General features: G+C 41.6%; 1 protein-coding gene across 1 annotated transcript; it reads right to left on the reverse strand.

The window, feature by feature from the left end:
• Positions 1-8,340: 8,340 nt before the first annotated feature.
• LOC125514355 (AT-rich interactive domain-containing protein 5-like) lies at positions 8,341-14,488 on the reverse strand. The gene is made up of 13 exons (XM_048679665.1): positions 13,755-14,488; positions 13,624-13,663; positions 13,287-13,339; positions 13,144-13,189; positions 11,600-11,692; positions 10,340-10,456; positions 10,200-10,251; positions 10,055-10,130; positions 9,461-9,527; positions 9,249-9,299; positions 9,014-9,106; positions 8,764-8,934; positions 8,341-8,675 (listed from the first exon to the last, which is right to left on the reverse strand). The coding sequence occupies exons 1-12, from the start codon at positions 14,351-14,353 to the stop codon at positions 8,830-8,832; spliced, it is 1,392 nt and encodes a 463-aa protein (XP_048535622.1). The 5' UTR covers positions 14,354-14,488; the 3' UTR covers positions 8,341-8,675; positions 8,764-8,829.
• Between the last annotated feature and the right edge of the window lie 6,650 nt (positions 14,489-21,138).

The raw sequence follows: 21,138 nt of genomic DNA on the forward strand, positions 1-21,138 counted from the left end.
CTTGCAAGGCTTATAGTGATGTGCATTACCGAGAGGGCCCGGAGATACCTCTCCGATACTCGGAGTGACAAATCCTAATCTCGATCTATGCCAACTCAACAAACACCATCGGAGACACCTGTAGAGCATATTTATAGTCACCCAGTTACGATGTGACGTTTGATAGCACACTAAGTGTTCCTCCGGTATTCGGGAGTTGCATGATTTCATAGTCATAGGAACATGTATAAGTTATGAAAAAAGCAATATCAACAAACTAAACAATCATCGTGCTAAGCTAACGGATGGGTCAAGTCAATCACATCATTCTCTAATGATGTGATCCCGTTAATCAAGTGACAACTCATGTCTATGGTTAGGAAACATAACCATCATTGATTCAACGAGCTAGTCAAGTAGAGGCATACTAGTGACACTCTGTTTGTCTATGTATTCACACATGTACTAAGTTTCCGGTTAATACAATTCTAGCATGAATAATAAACATTTATCATGATATAAGGAAATATAAATAACAACTTTATTATTGCCTGTAGGGCATATTTCCTTCATGGCAGTAGGGCTCGCAAGGTGGAGGTGGCAGGTTTAGGGTGAGAGTGATGTGAGGTGATGCCCATGTGAAAGTCGGCAACGTAGGGTATAAGACACAAGCAAGTGGTTGATAGGAGTGGTGGGTTTCATATTCTCAACATTTAGAATTATTTGATTTTGGTGAAGACTAGTTTGAATGACCGTTGGCAATCACAATAATGTTTAAATTACGTTATTGGGGAGGGGAGTAGGAATGAGGCGACATCGCATACAAGTAGATGGGGGCAAGATTGAGATATAAACATGTGCGAGGAGGGGGTGGTCCAAGGCAATGCTCATATGCCTCCTCTATTTTTCTACGGAAAACTTCCAATCTATTCATCAAATATCATGGCACTAAAGAAAATCAGAAATAACAAAAATTACATCCATCTCCATAGACCACCTAGCGATAATTACAAGCACTTGGGGAGGGAGCCATAGTGCATGAAAGCTATCATGCACATGTTTATGTTACACGAGAGCATCTGATTGAAATTATCCTCAAGGTTGAAGTAGAGGATCATGAATCCAATCTAGAGTATGCTCAGAACAGGAGCATCAGGGCTACCCACAACAAACCAGCCTCCCTAAAACCCGATGTCTTCCAAAGGCTCACCACACGAAACTCATCATTGTCACCATCTTTATGCCACATACCACTAGGGAAATCAACACACACACATCAACATCAATACTTCTCTAGGTGTCTCAGAGCCACTGCATCCATCACAACCACATCATTTTACTATGCAAACCAACTTGATGGTGTCATCTCCAACACAACATCTCATGGTTCGACTTTAACTGAGATCGATACAGTTGAGCTGACATTCCCGCGACAATGGAAGGTAACGAAATTACAACTCATAGCAGGAATGACCCAAGCAAATTTAGGACCGGATGTGAAATAAAATAAATAATTTTGTACCAAAGATGTATACTTATTTAATATTTTTTATCATATTATAATATCAGAGAGTATATTCTTTTGTTACTTTGTTGGTATAGTTAACCACATAATTTAGTTGGTATAGTTAACCATTTTCTTCGTTATATGAGAATATCATGTTCAAACAAGGGGGAAATGAGTGTAAAGTTTACTCATTAGAGAGCGAGGTGTGTAGGGCAACACGGAGGTTGCGTGTGTATAGCGAGGTCTGGTACGAAGACCGATATGGACTTTGCAGTGATGCGATCACCAAGAGGAACTTTGAACCCTAGTACCACTGCCTAGGGGGAATGTGTAGAATCTGCAATACATGTACAAATTATGTGCATAGCAGTACAAAAAAACAAAAACTATGCTTGATCATGCATGGATGAAGATGTTTTGCTAGTGTGGATGGATTCCAACCCCCTGGAGACATAACCTTGTGGTAGTAGCCAAAAATGTGTGAACCAACTTGTGTACTCTTAATAGAAAAAGAAAGAAGAATGGTAAACATCATTTAATCCTAGCTATTTCGCCTAATGTATTCAAATTCTACATTATTAGGTAAGTTGAAGTGTAATAATCTTTACTCTCATGTCGTTCAAAATATACTAGGAAAATTGCCCGCGCGTTGCAACAGGGGATACATTGCTAACACGTTGTCATGGTAATGAAAACAGGAAAACGAGAAAACATGAAAAGATTATGTGTGTTTTTACCTTCTGACTGAGTCCAGTTGACGCCTGTCATGCCGTGCACTTCCATGACAATATAGGCAACATTGACCATGATCCTACCAGTGATCCACCCCTTCTACCATGAAGATGTCCATCCATCATCAGTGTGCTGGCCCACACGACAGTAGGGCGGGGCAACCTCGACCTCGGTGTCCAAAAGGTCCTCGAGGCACCAAGCAAACCCAATGCCACACACATGAAAGCACATTTGCTCCCTTGGTGGTTTTGGTAATTAATGGCAACATACATATTGTTGGACTAACACCTTTCTAGTATATTTCAGATAAGTTCAACAGTGGCATGGCATGGACATGAAGATGTGGACCCCTTCAAAATGCTAAGGACAAGAATTGGCAAAGCTCCAGGACTCTACATTTTTGGTTAAGTGATCCAAGACCACATTGAGTCCATAGGAAAGCCAATACTATTAAAAGGGGATGAGGTATTGATCATGACTCAATTGCTCAAGTGCTTAGTGATATTGCTCCAAAAATCCTCAAACACTTCTCCACATCACATCTATCCAAAACCCTAAAGTGTCATCTCGGTCCCACCAAAAACCTATATCCCAGACTCATCGAGTTGATCACATACACTGCCTAAGCCCAAACCCTATCATTTCGGTTCTACCGATATGGATCTCGGTCTCACCGAGATGACATGACCAAGTTTCTGTGATGAAGTTGCTTCATTTCGGGATTACCAAGACGAAACAATCGGAAGTACCGAAACGAGGTCTTGCCCTAGCCATTGCACTTCGGTCGCACCGAGATGTTCTGATCGGTCTCACTGAAACCTCCAACGTTCGAATCTTTTACACTAGTCGGTCTCACCGAGAATTCGGTCTGGTGCCACCGAGTTGGGTCAAAGACTTGTAATGGTTGGATATTTGGGTGTAGGCTATATATACCCCTCCACCCCCACTTACTCTCTAAAGAGATCCATCAGAACGAACCACCACTTCTGCTACTCATTTTCTGAGAGAGAACCATCTACTCATGTGTTGAGATCAAGAGATTCCAATCCTACCATTTGAACCTTGATTTCTAACCTTTCCCAACTTGCTTTCCATTCAATCCCCTCTTCCACCAAAGCCAAATCTGTGAGAGAGTGATTGAGTATTGGGGAGACTATCTTTTGAAGCACAAGAGCAAGGAGTTCATCATCAACAACACCATCTATTACCTTTTGGAGAGTGGTGTCTCCTAGATTGGTCAGGTGTCACTTGGGAGCCTCCAAGAGATTGTGGAGTTGAACCAATGAGTTTGTAAGGGTAAGGAGGTCTCCTACTTCATGAAGATCTACCCGAGTGAGGCTAGTCCTTCGTGGACGTAAGCCATGATGGAATGGACAAGGTTGCTTCTTCGTGTACCCTTCGAGGTGGAGCCCTCCGTGGACTCGCGCAACCATTATCCTCCATGGGTTGAAATCTTCATTAATGTGGACGTACAATAGCACCACCTATCAGAACCACGCCAAAAGTCATCGTGTCTTCATTGCATTTGATCCTCCATCACTACCCCTTACTTTCCGCACAATTGCATGCTTTACCATTTCCGCTGCCCTATCTCTAGATATGCATGTGTAGGAAGTCTGGTGATATCTTAACTAGTGCTAAAATTTGCCTAAACTTTAAGAAAACTAAAAACTGCACATTTGGTTGGTTAAGAGTCTATTCACCCCCTCTTGACTTATCTTCTCCGGTCCTACAACACGGCTTCCTACTAGTCACATCATTTGGCAGAGGACTTCTGCCAAATTTTCGTAATAGAACATACACTAAATTATCATTGATAATGAAGAGGTGACATTTTATGCCATCACATCACATTCACCAATAAGAACATTTCTGCGTTGATAGCACCTGCTAATAACTTTTTCCTTTATATCGCATGTCCCCTTACCTTCACTTAGTTTTGCCTTAGGTCAACAAGTCTCTTACAACTAATATTGTTATAGGTCTTGAGACATAACAATTAGCCAAACATAAGAAAAATATTGATTTTTCACTTTGATCAGTAAGGTGTGTCATGAAGCATTGTCGGATCCAGATATACTAAATTACACATGCAAAAATAGCACATGATGTACACATCTGTTTCTAACATATTTTTAAGTGTCAAAGAAGAATAATCGAGGAAGATAAATGGAATGTCTGACAGAGATAAACTATATAGTCTTATCTAGCAAAACATGCTCGTGCGTCGCAACGGAAGAAAAAAAATCACCCCTTACACACGCACGTGACAACAGCAGCAAATCCCTTGAAATCTTTCACAATGCCTCATGAGAAACAACATGATAAGTTGTGTTGCGCAAAAAACAGGCGGGGTGATTTTAAAAGTGTACTCAAAGTGTTTTCAATTTATTAGACAACAAAAATAATAGGTATTTCTAAAATACCCATATGAAGAAGATATTAATTAAGATTGCATCCTAAACAAAATTTTAGAAATGATTAACACGCAAGACAATAGCATATTTGAAATCTTCATATTTTTTTGGAGAATTTTCATACATAACATGTTAAATTTGAAGTTATGGTTTGAAAGTTATGTAATTTTGAAAGGCATTTCAATCTGCCCGAGAAAAGAAAAGAAGGACTTGAAAAGGGGAGTAGTCAGGCCCGAACCCGGTCTCCCGTGCTGAGTTCTAGCCACCTTGATGCCCATGTGCTCGTGATACAGAAGGGGATCTTTTGTAATGATCCAAAGGCGACAAACACTTGTGAATGGAAAAAATGAATCATTTTTTTCACTTATGGGTGGCATAGTGAGTAATTTCTGTCAACTTTAGGGCTAATCTTATGACGGGCGGCCAAAAGCAATAGTCCCTTTATTATTAGATATAGATGTAGATGTGACTAGCCTCTTTTTTATGTGTCACACCTTAATTTTTTTGTCCTTGCACATTTAAACATACTTTCTTGTTGCATGAGGCTCAGGATGAGCAAACAGTACTCAACTATCAGATTGGGTACCACTCAGCTTCAGATTTATGAAGGACATAACTATAATTCCTCCCCATCGGAACTTACTGTTTGTCGAGTATTATCGCCTGGTTGCAGTCCATTGATTTGACATTGTTTATGGTATTATTAAACCAGTAATCTCAATGCCCATTTTCCACCCAGAACAATTTTCACATTGCTTGCAATGATTTCACGTTCTTTTAGGAGCAATTGCATGGTTACAATTTCATTTATTAACAGACAAACTAATTTAGTGTTGTGTGTATAGTTTTCTTTCTATGACAAGTCCTAATGCTCGACGTATTTTTCGGCACCGGTGTAACAAGGGTATATGATACATCTATTAGATAGAAAAGCCCCTTCTTGTACTCTCTAAGAATTGTGTGTGTTGATTCCTTTTTCTGGTCATTTTAAATCTTTTTCTTTGGATAACGTTAAAATTTGTAGGTCTTAATGCTTGTGATAGGTGTTGAGGGCAAAACCACAATATCGTACAATTCGCATGTTGGGGAGGTCCTCTGGAGTGTTCCTACCATCTGGTAGGTTATTGACTATTTTCTATGTCATCTCATCATTATCTTTGTCATTCTGGTGTTAAACTAAAGTTTATTAATGTGTTAAATTGTTAATGAGGCAAGAAAGTGGTTGATGTTAGTAATGAGGCAACAAAGTTGTTGTTGGATGGCAATGTGGTGAAGTTGCTTATATAAGTGTGATTATTTGTGCACTTTGATGTAACCTTTCTTTCTAATTAAATGAGCACATGTCCTAATGCAGAAGGGGAGAAAGAGGATGAGGAGAATGGGTTTGACTAGACATGCTTGTCTAACTAGCGTTGGTGGGGTAATAAGCACTCCCAAGCTTACTGGAATGGTTATCAAGGCACCACTTCACAATGACAACATGAGTGGGCGAAGGGGGGAGCAAGAGGAGTATTGTTGTCACCGGTGAGAGATGGAGGTGATAGCCGCACAAAGGAGAGAATAAGGGGCATGTGGCACACTATCCCTATAGCGTTAGTGTACATTTGAAATAGATTCCTAATATATAACTCACATACATACCTGTCCTCATCCGGAAAACACGGTTATCATAGGTAGTGAGCAAAGTATGTGAACCTGGGGATACATTTGGTGTTTTTCAATAGGATTAGAAATATATATGCTTCAAAATTAACGCTAATTGGAGCAGTTTCAACTTGTAGTGTGTCAAGAGGATTCTAGCCATAGTGATTGAAGACGATATCCACGAAAATGCTACACCCAATGGCACAAGTGATATGGGTTGTTCATGGGAGGAAAGACAGAGAGGATGATGAAGGACACACACGATATACACTGAGTTGTGCTTGGTCATAAAACAAATGTTGACCAATTTGCCTATGTGTTTTATGTTGTTTCATAGCAATGGCGAGTACTTGGCTAGTCTAGGTAAAACAGGGCCAAGGAGCATCGACCGGCAAGATGCATATTGATGCAGATCTTACGGCGGGTGTACCGTGGATGCACAACCCAAGCAAATTAACACACAAGCAGTTTGTTGGGCATTTGATATTTAATGCGCCTTTTCCACCGTGCAAGCCAACACTCCGTTTTTTAAGTATATCCTAATAACACAAAAATATTTGCATCTGTGCCCCTAGCTCTACAAAGCTCGGTGATTGTTGGATCCACGTTTGTACTGTGCTTTTTGGGTTTTTTTTACCTGTCTTGGTGTCCATATCACATTAGTTGGTTCACATGAAAAAGGCCTCAATGGCCACTTGTTTGCTTCTTGAACCGTTTATTGCAATGACGTCTTGGGTCTCGCAGCTTCTGCCTTTTGAATGATAATTGATAAAGAGTAGTCAGATAAACTGTTTGGCCATTTTTTACAATACGACACATTAATATTGAAAACACATTACCGGGGTGATGACAGGGACAATAGGGCAACATGGCGCACGAGATGGAGGTGGCAAGATTGGGGTATGAGGAAGGGCGAGAAGGGGTGGCTCTTGGACCGGTTTACTGCAATGCCATCACGGGTCTCATAGTTTCAACTTCTTCGGATTATATTTGATGACGTTTGGTTGTAAAGAACATTTCCAATAATATGCCAACCGTGGTCTAACTTGTCGGATGATATGAGACATGGACACATACGAAAAGGGGTTGTATAAGCTGATGACCCCATGTGAGAGTCGGTGGCATAGGTTAGGACACAACTAGGTGGATTTGATAGGAGTGGTGGTGGAGGCTTGCGGTCTCAAATTTTCAGATGATACTTTTTTTTGGTGAAGATTATTCGGGACAATCATTTTCAACAAGTCACACAAATGTCGAAAGTGGGCATGTACACATGCTAGAATGGGGTGGTATTGACGCAATGCTCATGTGAAAATCAACGGTGAAGGATAACACACAAAAAAGTGCCTTATATGAGCGAGAGAGCCAACGAGGGCCCCTCTTTGGAAATTGGAAAGAGCTACTCCCTTCGTCCGGTGAAGAATGTATATCTAGAAATTTTAGGACAAATTGTGGAGTTGACTAAAAAATGCATTAGAAAGATGCAAGCCATCATCTCCTCTTTAATTACCCAACCCCCAATGAGTTAAGTGCATATAGAAATTAAGAGGACCATGTGTAGATTGTTATTGGTCTTGATTATCATGTGATAAAGAAGAAATATTTTTCCTATTTTAAAGTGCATTGAAAAGATAAAAGTACACTCTTTTGTTAACAAATTTTAAAGCTAGATGTATACTCTTTACCAGACGGAGGGAATAAACGAGCAACTCTGTAGATAGGGTACAAGTAGGATATGGGACGGAGGGAGTACCATTTTATCAAATAATATGTCACAATCCGCAAAAACTTTTAGTCCGCTTTTAGAATGTGCATTTCCCTCATCATAGAAATCAAATATGAGCAATTCATTATGACAGATTTCTAATTTCCTCAACCTCTCAACATTAGACTTGATTCCTATTTAACGCTTTTGGTTGCTACCAAGTGCACCTAACATGTGAAATGTGCTCTACCTGGAATACCATCGTCGAGTTGAAAGTACCGGATAGCGGATATTCATAGACTTTCTTGAGACAGCAACCAACAAGATTAATGAACAGTGCTACTCAACTCGAAAAATGAGGGAATCGCCGTATACATATAAACTTAGATTCAAAACTGAACTCTGCCCAGTAACGGTTTATAGAAGATAGAGAGAAAAAATACAGAAAGTAAAGAAACTAATCCTTCACTTGATCTATTTCCAGCTTTGTGTTGTTTCTCTCTCAGAAGAAAAAAAATGAAAAGAAATATCTGTCGCTAAATATTAAAATCCAGGAGTGAACCAACTAATTTATGTGTACCACTATAAACAACCACAAGAGAAAAGATTGCAGCGCCGGCTATGGGTTGCAGTTGCTTATGTCAGTTTGGCAAACCAAATCCTACTTCTGCAACATTTTTTCTTCTAAAACCTGCACATGAAATAGAAAGCCTGTCATCAGATCAGTACTGAGTTTCAGCGTTGAAGAAAGGAATAAGCTGGCTTAGCCAAACACAGACCTATAAATATGCATGAAAACCACTGGTACAGTAGTTGAAGAAAACTGAAGTGAACAGGATGCATATCTACATGTCCGGGTGCCCAAATGGGGCACGCACAAATAGCTGGCCATGAAGCGTGACAACTGCTGATGTTTGATGCGGATCAATCCTTAAAGGCAAGTTGATCACCTGAGACAGAACAATCAGTTCGTGTTAAGTTGAGGAAGTACCCAATTATTTATGTGTTTAAATGTTTATAAACAATCACCTTCTTGAATGCAGTGATGCCCCAAGGGTTATCAGGCTGGTCAGGGTCCCCAGTTATAACCAGGCGTCCAGCCGGATCAGACTGAACATGCACCTGCGCCAGTTGGAACAAGAATTAATATTTTATCCCTGGCGTAGACTCAATTTCATGTAACAAGCTCTTTTTGTTTATGTTGCACAGATTTTATTTTATTTTTGGATCAAGATGAAGTGTGGCAGCTGAGATGCAATCTCACCTCTTCCCTTAGAAGCCCAGGAACTAGCGCATATATCTCAAAGCATTCTTTCTGCATGAAAGCAGTAACAAAATGTAGCAGTTTCAGCTCAAATCCAAATGGAATTTCACAATGAGAAACGACTCTTAAGAAATTGTTTAATATTTCAGACTATCAAGACACTTCATTTAATATTCGTGCACCACCTTATTAAAAAAAATGTTGACACTTACAGTTTGACGAACATTAATCTTCACCCAATCGGCAGGTTCTCCAACATCAATGACCATAGAATCTTCCCTGAAATTGGGCAGTACTTTACATATAATAACATGCATTATAGACAATAACATCCAAATCCATGGATTCTTCTGTCAAGTTCAATCCTACTATAAGGTCCTATAATTTTGGGATTTTCCTTATCAAATTGAGGAGTGCCATTTCAGGGGTCAAGTTGTCTATTGCATGTCATGCCATATTCGGAGAGCATGCCTGTTAATTCCCATTGGTTTCAGCATAAACAAAATTTGGATGTTTAAACTCTTATTTTGCTAGGTCCATTCAGCAGGTAAGATTCTCGATCTCTTGAACATAGGCAACAGCAGACGCAAGATAGAGAGCACATAAGCAAATGCAACTTCTTCACAGTAAAAAGATTCTGCTTGCACTTTAAAACGAACCATGTATGTGTAAGTAAAACTTAAATAACTGCTATTAAAGGTTAATTAATGCTTTCAATCTGCTAAATTCTTGAGATTGTAAGTTTCTGTCTATCATGTTAACAGCTGAAGTAAACATAGCCAACTGAGATGATGGGAGATCTTAACTGTGACTTGTTCACTTTTGTACGGGAGACCTTGAAAGCATGCTCTGGACTAGATGCTTTCTTCCTCTTGAGTACCCCTGAAATGCCAGAAAGATATAAGAGAAGAAAGCATCACATGCTAACGCAGAAATACTTGTGAAGCATACCAAAGCCTTTCAGATTCTTATCACGACTTGAAAGGGGTATTGAGTCTTTGTCCTGTAGAAAAATGAATATATTTGCATGAAAAGATCAAAATTATAGGAAAATCAAAGTATGTGCAAGTAAATGTCAAGATATTATTTACCTTAAAAATGTGATCTCCATACATGTCATTGGCAAGGAGACGGTGCGCATGCCAACCCTGCATAGCACGTGCTGCAGCATCCCTTCTAATTCTTGCAGAAGATGATGGATTTACACCCTGCGAAACAGGAAACAAAATCATCAAGCTTACTAATGTTAGCAGGTGACAGCAAAACATTCTCGGCAATGTTAGATATCTTAAAGGCATTCATTGAAATAGTTCCTATCCTAACATAAAACTGTGTTAATTTCGACTGTGAAATATATGTACACCAATCCAGCTCTGAGCCCGATAAATCTTTTAAACATTTATGGAAAGAAAGAATTCCTTTGAAAGTCAGAATTTGGTTGTCGCTTACTTGGCATAGGTCACTAATGACACACTGAAGAAAGGGATGGGAAGGGGATGAAATCTGTCGTTTCCGCTCACACACTGAGAACATATACCATATTTTCTGTGATTGTGTAGCTGCTAAGTTTGTTTTGAGTTCTGTTAGCCTCACTCTGGAAGCAACACATCATCCTAGTTGTTTTACACTATTTTTAGCGGGCAGCTTCATATATACCAGACATATGTAATTTGCAAGTGGTGGGATTGACTGCCCTGTGCTGGGCCTGCTGGAAGTTGAGAGAAGAGCTTGTTTTGACAACAAGCTGATTAAAACTCGTGCTGAGTGAATCTGTTACGCTTGCTCCTTTACGAAATATTGGGCAGGGCTCCACTCAAGCCAAAGATCAATTGGTTCCTAAGCTTAATGAATGGCTGGTAATGAGGTGGAGAAAATTATGTTTCAAAAGATGCAACGCTACAAAACACGGCTCTACCGGTAGTATGTGCTGTGCTTGTGCACTTTTGATACCTTTTAAGTCTAAATAGATACCAATTGCCTCTGTACGGTGGTTAGTGTTAGGTGATACAGCGCAAGCACTCAAGAGTTTTGTTATTTCCTTTTGGTATGGTATGCACTGAACTTGACATGTTCCATTATTCCTTGGAATAGTGGAAGCAGGCATAATATTGTGTCATGTGGAAAATAGTTCAACAGGACAAGAAATCAGTGGCGACAGAACAAGAAGCCAGTATTTTGATACAAATCTTAACATTTCCTTGATTTTCAGTTAGATTGAAATATGAATTTGAAATCCTTAATATTTTAGACAGGGGTATGTCAACCCATTAAACTTTCATATGTGCACCAAACTAGAAAGTGAACTGCAAAAATTCATATATAGTTAAAACTCTACTTCCCAAGATAAATACCTCACGGTTTGTACCACCAGGTTGTGGTATAGCAGGTATCGATATTTTAAGCTGGCCAGTTCGTACTTTGTGTTTTTCATATTCAAGAAGTGCCTGAGTTGATAAGAAACAACAGTTAACAACAAATGAAGCAAATGCATAAACATAACATGGAAATACATAAGCTTAGAATAGTGTTTTTCTTCTTTTATTCCATCCGGAAACTGACGAGGCGGCATCTCACAACAACAACAACAAAGCCTTTCAGTCCCAAACAAGTTGGGGTAGGCTAGAGTTGAAACCCACAACATATCGAAACCAAGTCATGGTTCTGGCACATGGATAGCTAACTTCCACGCACTCCTGTCCATGGCAAAATCTTCGGTGATATTCCAGTCCTTGAGGTCTCTCTTTACGGACTCCTCCCATGTCAAGTTTGGCCTACCCCGACCTCTCTTGACATTATCAGCACGCCTTAACCGTCCTCTACGCACGGGCGCTTCCTGGAGGCCTGCGCTGAACATGCCCAAACCATCGCAAACGATGTTGGACAAGCTTCTCTTCAATCGGCGCCACCCCAACTCTCTCATGTATATCACGAGATGGCATGTCACGAAATAAGGAAATTGAAGGATATTAAGTCTTAGATAAATACTCCCTCCGTCACATATTAATTGACGCTCAAGCGGATGTATCTAAACGTATTTCAGTGCTAGATACATCCGTTTTAGCGTCAATTAATATGGGACAGAGGAAGTATCATCTACTCCCTCCCATCTGATTTGCTAGTCCCATCTCCAAAATCGCAGCAACCAAGATAAAGCTAATTAGGTGGTTCTACTTCCTTTCCGGTTTAAAAGCCCCACGTGTATCCCTAGATTGACAATTTGATCAACGTAACACGAGTTATATATCACAAAAGAATAACCATTAATAACTTCAAATGTATTTTCTAATGCCATACCGTTTATGACATACAATTTGTACTGCATTTATCAAATTGTCGATCTAGGGTACACCTGGGCCTTTTAAACCGGAAAGGAGGAAGTAAACAGCATACTAATGCTACATGCATATCCACCTCTCCCCTTCATGCATTAGTTGATTCCACATCAAGAAACAAAATTTGACAGAATTTAATGTAGCCATAGCAAAAGTTTACCTGTTCCTAAAGCAATGAGCCTTACAAAACAGAAAATCAATCTTTTTTAGATGAGACTAACAAACCAGAAGGGAGGGAGTATCAAATATGGAAGTAAAGTACATCAGTTTCTATGAAATGAAAAAGAAGCAAGTATTATAGTTATATCTGTTTGGTTCCTAAACCATTAAGAACACTAACTATTGCAGTGGATCCATTTCAGCTCCATATTTCTATCCGTAATAACTATCCTAGTAGGTTTTAATGGCATATAGCTTTTCGTTCAGCGAGTAAATTTACAGTAAAGCACCATATGCCATAATATTGTTTCAAGAGAAACTGCTTCCCAGCTACCATAGTGGGGATAAGATGTGCTTGTGAGACAAGTACAACATGTAACAAAATTCTGCGAGCAATCTATCACCTTCTCGTAGAAAATTCGAAATGACCAAGACACCGTAGTGCAGGTCCTACAAAAGAACACAATAACAACAATCAGCTGACGCAAAATTTAAATCTTTCACTGCGAATTCATTTAACATGTATCGCTGAAAAAAAAAAGCTTACTTTGGTGGCCTGAAAGTCTCTCCAACTTGACGCCATAGTTTACAAACTGTTACCTGAATAATCAAAATAAACGTCGTGAATAACTATCAATGTTCAACGGAAATATACTACAACATTTACAATAGAAGATGAGCAGTGGATTCTGCACAAAAGCACAGTATCCTTAAATTTGTTATCATCGGTGAGCTACTTGCTAGTTATTGCATTCATTGGTGGAACATGTGGAGGAACTTCCACCCTTTCACGGTACTAGAAAATCACTCTGTAGTATCGGGATTCGGGAACGTGTCCAGTCTGTGCCTGTTCAGTTGTGCAATGTAAAGGAAATCATTGATACCTGCTCATGGCCTCCCAGGTGAGCGACCTGCCTCCACAACCTGGAACAGAACAGCGCAAGGAACTTCATTAAGTTGGTTTAGACGAGAAAATGTGGTTCGAGTAGCTCGGAGAAACGAGAGGGGTGCGCACTTGAGGCAGTTGAGGCCCTTGCCGTAAAACTTGGGCGGCTTGAACTCGAGGCTGTGCTCCCTGTGGAAGCGCTCCAGCTCAGACATGAACGCCGCCTGCTCCTCCTCCGTCCCGGAGTCGTGACCCTCGAGGAAAGGGTCGGGCTCCACCGGCTGCTGGCTGGCGCACTGCGCCATCCCGGCCGAGCCGTCGCCCTCCGTCTTCACCTCCGCCCTCGGCGACGCATCAGGGGTGGAGTCGTCGTCCTCGTCCTCCTCGTCATCATCATCCTCATCATCTTCGTCGTCCTCGCCGTCCCCCTCGTCACCGTCGTGGCTCATGGCGTCCTCGCCGTTGGTCTCCACCCTCACGCCCACGGCCTCCTCCCCGGCGTCGGGCGGCGCGGTCTCCCGGCGGTCCCCCGCATTGGGCAGCCCCGCCCGATCCGGGGAGCGCTCGCCGTCGCCGTCGCTGTTCGTTTCGGGGGACGGGGGCGCGTCCTGGAACTCGTCGGCCACGGGCGGCTCCTCCTCCTTGGCGGCCCGCGGGAGGGGGTGGCGCGGCTCGTCGTCGCCGTCGGCGCGCGGGAGGTCGCGGTCGGAATCGGCGCCGTCGCTCATCGCGGCACGGGGGAGGAGGAGTGCGAATGGACGGCTGCTATTTTCGCGGTTTGCACCGAGGGGGGGAGAGGAGCGGAGAGAGGGAGGGGGGGGTAGAGAGGTGGCGACTCGCACGGGAAGGCAAGGGACGGAGAAGAGAGAAGAGAAGGATGGATCTCCACGGCTTGCGATGGATGGAGGGACGGACGGGAGCCAGATTCCTCTCTCTCGCGGCCCGTCGGAACCGTAGGCCCATCCACCCTGTCAGTGATTCCTCCTGGGCTAGGCCCACTACTGTTTTGGAAGTCACTAGTAGGTTTTGTAAAGGAGCCTGGTAAGTTTCGGAAGTTTTGATTTTAAGCATGGCGGTTTATCATTTCTGTTTGTAAAAACATCAAGATGGCGAAAAGTCCATCAAAACCCTCTGATGACGACGAGTGGTTAAGGACCAACATCAAGCTGGAGAGATTCCATCGAACTCTGATGACAACAAGTGGATAAGGTCCTTAAGGTACCCTAATGAAAACTCGGGTGCGTCGGCTAGGTTTCCAAGTTTGATCGCCGTCGTCGACTGCTCTTGTTCTCATTAGCGATTGTTCCCATGATAGTCTTGATATGTCCCTTTGGTCCTCGTCCCTGCTCGTAGTCTCCATTGTTTTTCTCGTCCCCGTCAAAACCCTAGAAAATCCATACGTCGTTCCAGACTTTTCGCATGTGGCTAAAGTATGTGATCGTAATACACCAAACCTAGATAGAGTTTTGGACTACAATTTGTAAAAAGGAGTACGGATGGGGTGGAAGGAATGCCGTGGGCTGAAACTGGCGGTTGCGTAGAAGAAGGGGGTCAACACCGAGTGTAGAGATTTTGGCAAAGTGGGAGTGGTGGAAGCAAAGGTGGTGGGGAAGTTGATAGCCGAGAAACCCGCCTACGCGTAAGCAATAGCGAATGCACTTGGTCCGATCTGGTGCCCGATGAAAGGTATTGACTGCAAGTTCACGATGAGAATAGGTTTCTGATCACTTTCCATCAAGAATCAGCGAAAAAAGAAAGGTTGTAGATGGAGGAACTTGGATGTTTGATATAGATCTCATTGTAATGGAGGAGTATGTAGCTATCAAGTCTATAGAGGAGTATAAGTTTAGCAATATTCCCATATGGGTTCTGATATTTGGAATGTCGATGGCTATGATGAGCAGTGATAAGGTGGAGTCCTTGGGAAAATGGATGGCTTGAAAAATGAGGTGGAAAGACATTTCATATGTATAAAAGTGAGGTTGGATATTAGGATCTCACTGCTCCACGAAAAACTAGTTTATTTGGTTGTAGGAGTTGATGTGACAGAAAGGAGATAATAAAGAAGTGGCGTGGATTTGAATATGAGTATCTACCGGACTTTTGTTTCATATGTGGGATCATTGGGCATGTTGAAATGGAGTGTAAGATAATTGGGCCCTGTCGTGCTTGCTCAGGTGTCTTTATTGAATCTTTTAGTTTTTTTTATCACTAGTTGGTTTATAAAACAAAATTACAAGAAATGGAAGTGAAGTTGCATCAAATTCTTAATCTTTATGAAGTCTTTCTTCAAAATGTGGATTCTGATAATTGCTATTAAGTGTTAAAAACATAATTTAACACAATGTTTGGTGTGAGTTCCTTTAATGATAAGAATAATTGCAATGATATTAGTATGAATTCTTTTAATATCCATGATGCTAATGATATGCAAAGCCATAAGTTTGGGAATGCCATGTTTGATGAAGATGATATTTTTAATCCCCCTACTTTTGATGAGCAAATTTATTATGATGATAGCATGTCTCCTATTTATGACGATTACAATGATGAAAGTGGTTTTGGATGAGTGTCAACTTTAAGTGATAATTATCCCACTATTTTTGAGGGTGTTGAATCTTATTGGAATAATGATAAAAGTGGATTTGGAGAGGTCATGACTTTATTTAATGTTGAATCTGTTGGAAATATGCCCTAGAGGCAACAATATTGTATTATTATATTTCCATTATTCATAATTAAGAGTTTATATTTCATGCTATAACTGCTATGGTCCTGGAATATGCGATTCAGTGGAGAACTCATATGCACATGTGAAATGATAAATGGTAAACAATAGGTTCCTAGTCTCGCCGTAAAGCATGGCACACTGAACTATCGAGTAGTCATCAGCTTTGCTCTACCAGGTGTTCATAACATCTGGCGTTGCTCCTGCAGTGGGCTTGTCACCTAGCGGTGCTTCCAGAACGTAATTCTTCTGTGCAGCAATGAGGATAATTCTCAAGTTACGGACCCAGTCCGTGTAGTTGCTACCATCATCTTTCAACTTAGTTTTATCTAGGAAGGCATTAAAATTTAACGGAACAACAGCACGGGCCATCTATCTACAACAACATAGACATGCAAAATACTATCAGATACTAAGTTCATGATAAATTAAAGTTCAATTAATCAAATTACTTAAGAACTCCCACTTAGATAGACATCTCTCTAATTATCTAAGTGACCACATGATCCATATCAACTAAACCATGTCCAATCATCACGTGAGATGGAGTAGTTTTCAATGGTGAACATCACTATGTTGATCATATCTACTATATGATTCACGCTCGACCTTTCGGTCTCCAGTGTTCCGAGGCCATATCTGCATATGCTAGGCTCGTCAAATTTAACCTGAGTATTCTGCGTGTGCAAAACTGGCTTGCACCTGTTGTATGTGAACGTAGAGCTTATCACACCCAATCATCACGTGGTGTCTCGGCACGACGAACTGTAGCAACGGTGCATACTCAGGGAGAACACTTATACCTTGAAATTTAGTGAGAGATAGTCTTATAATGCTACCGCCGAACTAAGCAAAATAAGGTGCATAAATGATAAACATCACATGCAATTAATATAAGTGATATGATATGGCCATCATCATCTTGTGCCTTTGATCTCCATCTCCAAAGCACCGTCATGATCACCATCGTCACCGGCTTGACACCTTGATCTCCATCGAAGCATCGTTGTCGTGTTGCCAACTATTGCTTCTACGACTATCGCTACCGCTTAGTGATAAAGTAAAGCAATTACATGGCGATTGCATTTCATACAATAAAGCGACAACCATATGGCTCCTGCCAGTTGCCGATAACTCTGTTACAAAACATGATCATATCATACAATAAAATCTAGCATCATGTCTTGACCATATCACATCACAACATGCCCTGCAAAAACAAGTTAGACGTCCTCTACTTTGTTGCTGCAAGTTTTACATGGCTGCTACGGGCTGAGCAAGAACCGTTCTTACCTACGCATCAAAAACCACAACGTGGTATAGTGATTGCCTTTTTATCTTCAGAAAGAACCATGTTCATTGAATCCGATTCAACTAAAGTTGGAGAAACAGACACCCACTAGCCACCTGTGTGCGAAGCACGTCGGTAGAACCAGTCTCGCGTAAGCGTACGCGTAATGTCGGTCTGGGCCACTTCATCCAACAATGTCGCCGAATCAAGAATCAACTAGTGACGGCAAGCAATATGTATATACATACGCCCACAACTCCTTTGTGTTCTACTCGTGCATATAACATCTACGCATAAACCTGGCTCGGACGCCACTGTTGGGGAACGCAGTAATTTCAAAATTTTCCTACGCACATGCAAGATCATGGTGATGCATAGCAACGAGAGGGGAGAGTATCATCTATGTACCCTCGTAGACCATAAGCGGAAGCGTTATGACAACGCGGTTGATGTAGTCGTACGTATTCACGATCAACCGATCTAGCACCGAAGGTACAGCACCTCCGTGATCTGCACACGTTCAGCTCGGTGATGTCCCACGAACTCACAATCCAGTAGAGTTTCGAGGGAGAGTTTCATCAACACGACGGCGTGATGACGGTGATGATGTTGCTACCGGAACAGGGCTTCACCTAAGCACCGCTACGATATTACCGAGGTGGATTATGGTGGAGGGGGGCACCACACATGGCTAAAAGATCAATGATCAACTTGTGTGTCCATGGGGTGCCCTCTCCCCCGTATATAAAGGAGTGGAGGAGGGGGAGGGGCCTGCCTCTCTAGGCGCGCCCAAGGGAGTCCTACTCCCACGGGGAGTAGGATTCCCCCTTCCCTTGTTTGGTTTTAGGAGAGAAGGAAGGAGGAGGAAGAAGGAAGGAAAAGGGGGGTCGTCCCCCTTCCCAATTCGGATCCGGGAGTAAGATTCCCCCATTTCCTAGTAGAAGTAGGAGCCCTTCCAAGTAGGAGTAGGAGAGGAAGGAAGGAGGAGAGAGGGAGGAAGGAAAGGGGGGCCGAACCCCTCCCAATTAGGATTGGGCTTGGGGGGCGCGCCTCCCTCTTTTCTCTTCCATCTCCTCTATTCCACTAAGGCCCAATAAGTCCCATATACTCCCCGGGGGGTTCCGGTAACCTCCCGGTACTCCGGAAAAATGCCCGAACCACTCGGAACCATTCCGATGTCCAAATATAGGCTTACAATATATTGATCTTTATGTCTCGACCATTCTGAGACTCCTCGTCATGTCCGTGATCAAATCCGGGACTCTGAACTACCTTCGGTACATCAAAACACATAAACTCATAATACCGATCGTCACCGAACGTTAAGCGTGCGGACCCTACGGGTTCGAGAACTATGTAGACATGACCGAGACTCACTTCCGGTCAATAACCAATAGCGGAACCTGGATGCTCATATTGTTCCCTTTGTCATCGGTATGTTACTTGCCCGAGATTCGGTCGTCGGTATCTCAATACCTAGTTCAATCTTGTTACTGGCAAGTCTCTTTACTCGTTTCGTAATGCTACATCCCGTAACTAACTCATTAGCTACATTGCTTGCAAGGCTTATAGGTGATGTGCATTACTGAGAGGGCCCAGGGATACCTCTCTGACAATCGGAGTGACAAATCCTAATCTTGATCCATTCCAACTCAACAAACACCATCGGAGACACCTGTAGAGCACCTTTATAATCACCCAGTTATGTTGTGATGTTTGGTAGCACATAAAGTGTTCCTCCGGTATTCAGGAGTTGCATGATCTCATAGTCATAGGAACATGTATAGTTATGGAGAAAGCAATAGCAACAAACTAAACGATCATCGTCCTAAGCTAACGGATGGGTCAAGTCAATCACATCATTCTCTAATGATGTGATCCCGTTAATCAAATGACAACTCATGTCTATGGTTAGGAAACATAACCATCATTGATTCAACGAGCTAGTCAAGTAGAGGCAAACTAGTGACACTCTTTTTGTCTATGTATTCACACATGTACTACGTTTCCGGTTAATACAATTCTAGCATGAATAATAAACATTTATCATGATATAAGGAAATATAAATAACAACTTTATTATTGCCTCTAGGGCATATTTCCTTCAGTTTCATGCTATGGTTAGATTTATCTTAATTCTTCTTTCGTAGTTGTAGATGCTTGCGAGAGGGGTTAATCATAAGTGGGAGGCTTGTCCAAGTAAGGTCAGCACCCAAACACTAGTCCACCCACATATCAAATTATCAAAGTAACGAACGCAAATCATATGAGCATGATGAAAACTAACTTGACAGTAATTCCCATGTGTCATCGGGAGCGCTTTGCTTTATATAAGAGTTTGTCCTGGCTTGTCCTTTGCTACAAAAAGGATTGGGCCACCTTGCTGCACCTTAGTTACACTTGTTACTTGTTACCCATTACGAATTATCTTATCACAAAACTATCTGTTACCGATAATTTCAGTACTTGAAGAGAATACCTTGCTGAAAAATCGCTTGTCATTTCCTTCCGCTCCTTGTTGGGTTCGACACTCTTAGTTATCGAAAGGACTACGATATATCCCCTATACTTGTGGGTCATCAAGACTCTTTTCTGGCGCCGTTGCAGGGGAGTGAAGCGCCTTTTGTGTGTGGAATTTGGTAAGGAAACATTTATAATACGTGCTGAAATTTACTGTCACTTGTCACTATGGAAAATAATCCTTTGAGGGGCTTGTTCGGGGTATCTTCACCTCGACCAGCAGAGCAAGAAGTTTCTCCTCAACCTACTGAAAATATTTATTATGAGCTTCCTTCGAGTATGATAGAGAAAATGCTAGCTAATCCTTATGCAGGAGATGGAACATTACATCCTGATATGCATCTAATCTATGTGGATGAAGTTTGTGGATTATTTAAGCTTGCAGGTTTGCCCGAGGATAAAGTCAAGAAGAAGGTCTTCCCTTTATATTTGAAGGAGAAGGCATAGACATGGTATAGGCTATGCGATGATATCGGGACTTGGAATTACAACCGATTGAAATTGGAATTTCATCAGAAGTTTTATCCTATATATGCATCTGGTTCATCGTGATCGGAATTATATTTATAATTTTTGGCCTCGTGAAGGAGAAAGTATTGCTCAAGCTTGGGGAGGCTTAAATCAATGTTATATTCATGCCCCAATCATGAGCTCTCAAGAGAAATTATTATTCGGAATTTTTATGCTCGACTTTCTTGTGATGATCAATCCATGCTCGATACTTCTTGTACTGGTTCTTTTATGAAGAAGACTATTGAATTCAAATGGGATTTATTGGAAATAATTGAATGCAACTCTGAAGATTGGGACCTTTCAAAGAGGCACGGACTTGACTCTGAGATTGTAGCTTCTTTCTGTGAATCATTTGCTACTCATGTTGATCTCCCCAAGGAAAAGTGGTTTAAATATCATCCTCCCATTGAATTGAAAGTAGTAGAACCTATTAAAGCTGAAGAAGAAACTATTACTTACAA

The sequence above is a fragment of the Triticum urartu genome, chromosome 6 (assembly GCF_003073215.2).
Source record: "Triticum urartu cultivar G1812 chromosome 6, Tu2.1, whole genome shotgun sequence".
NCBI lineage: Eukaryota > Viridiplantae > Streptophyta > Magnoliopsida > Poales > Poaceae > Triticum > Triticum urartu.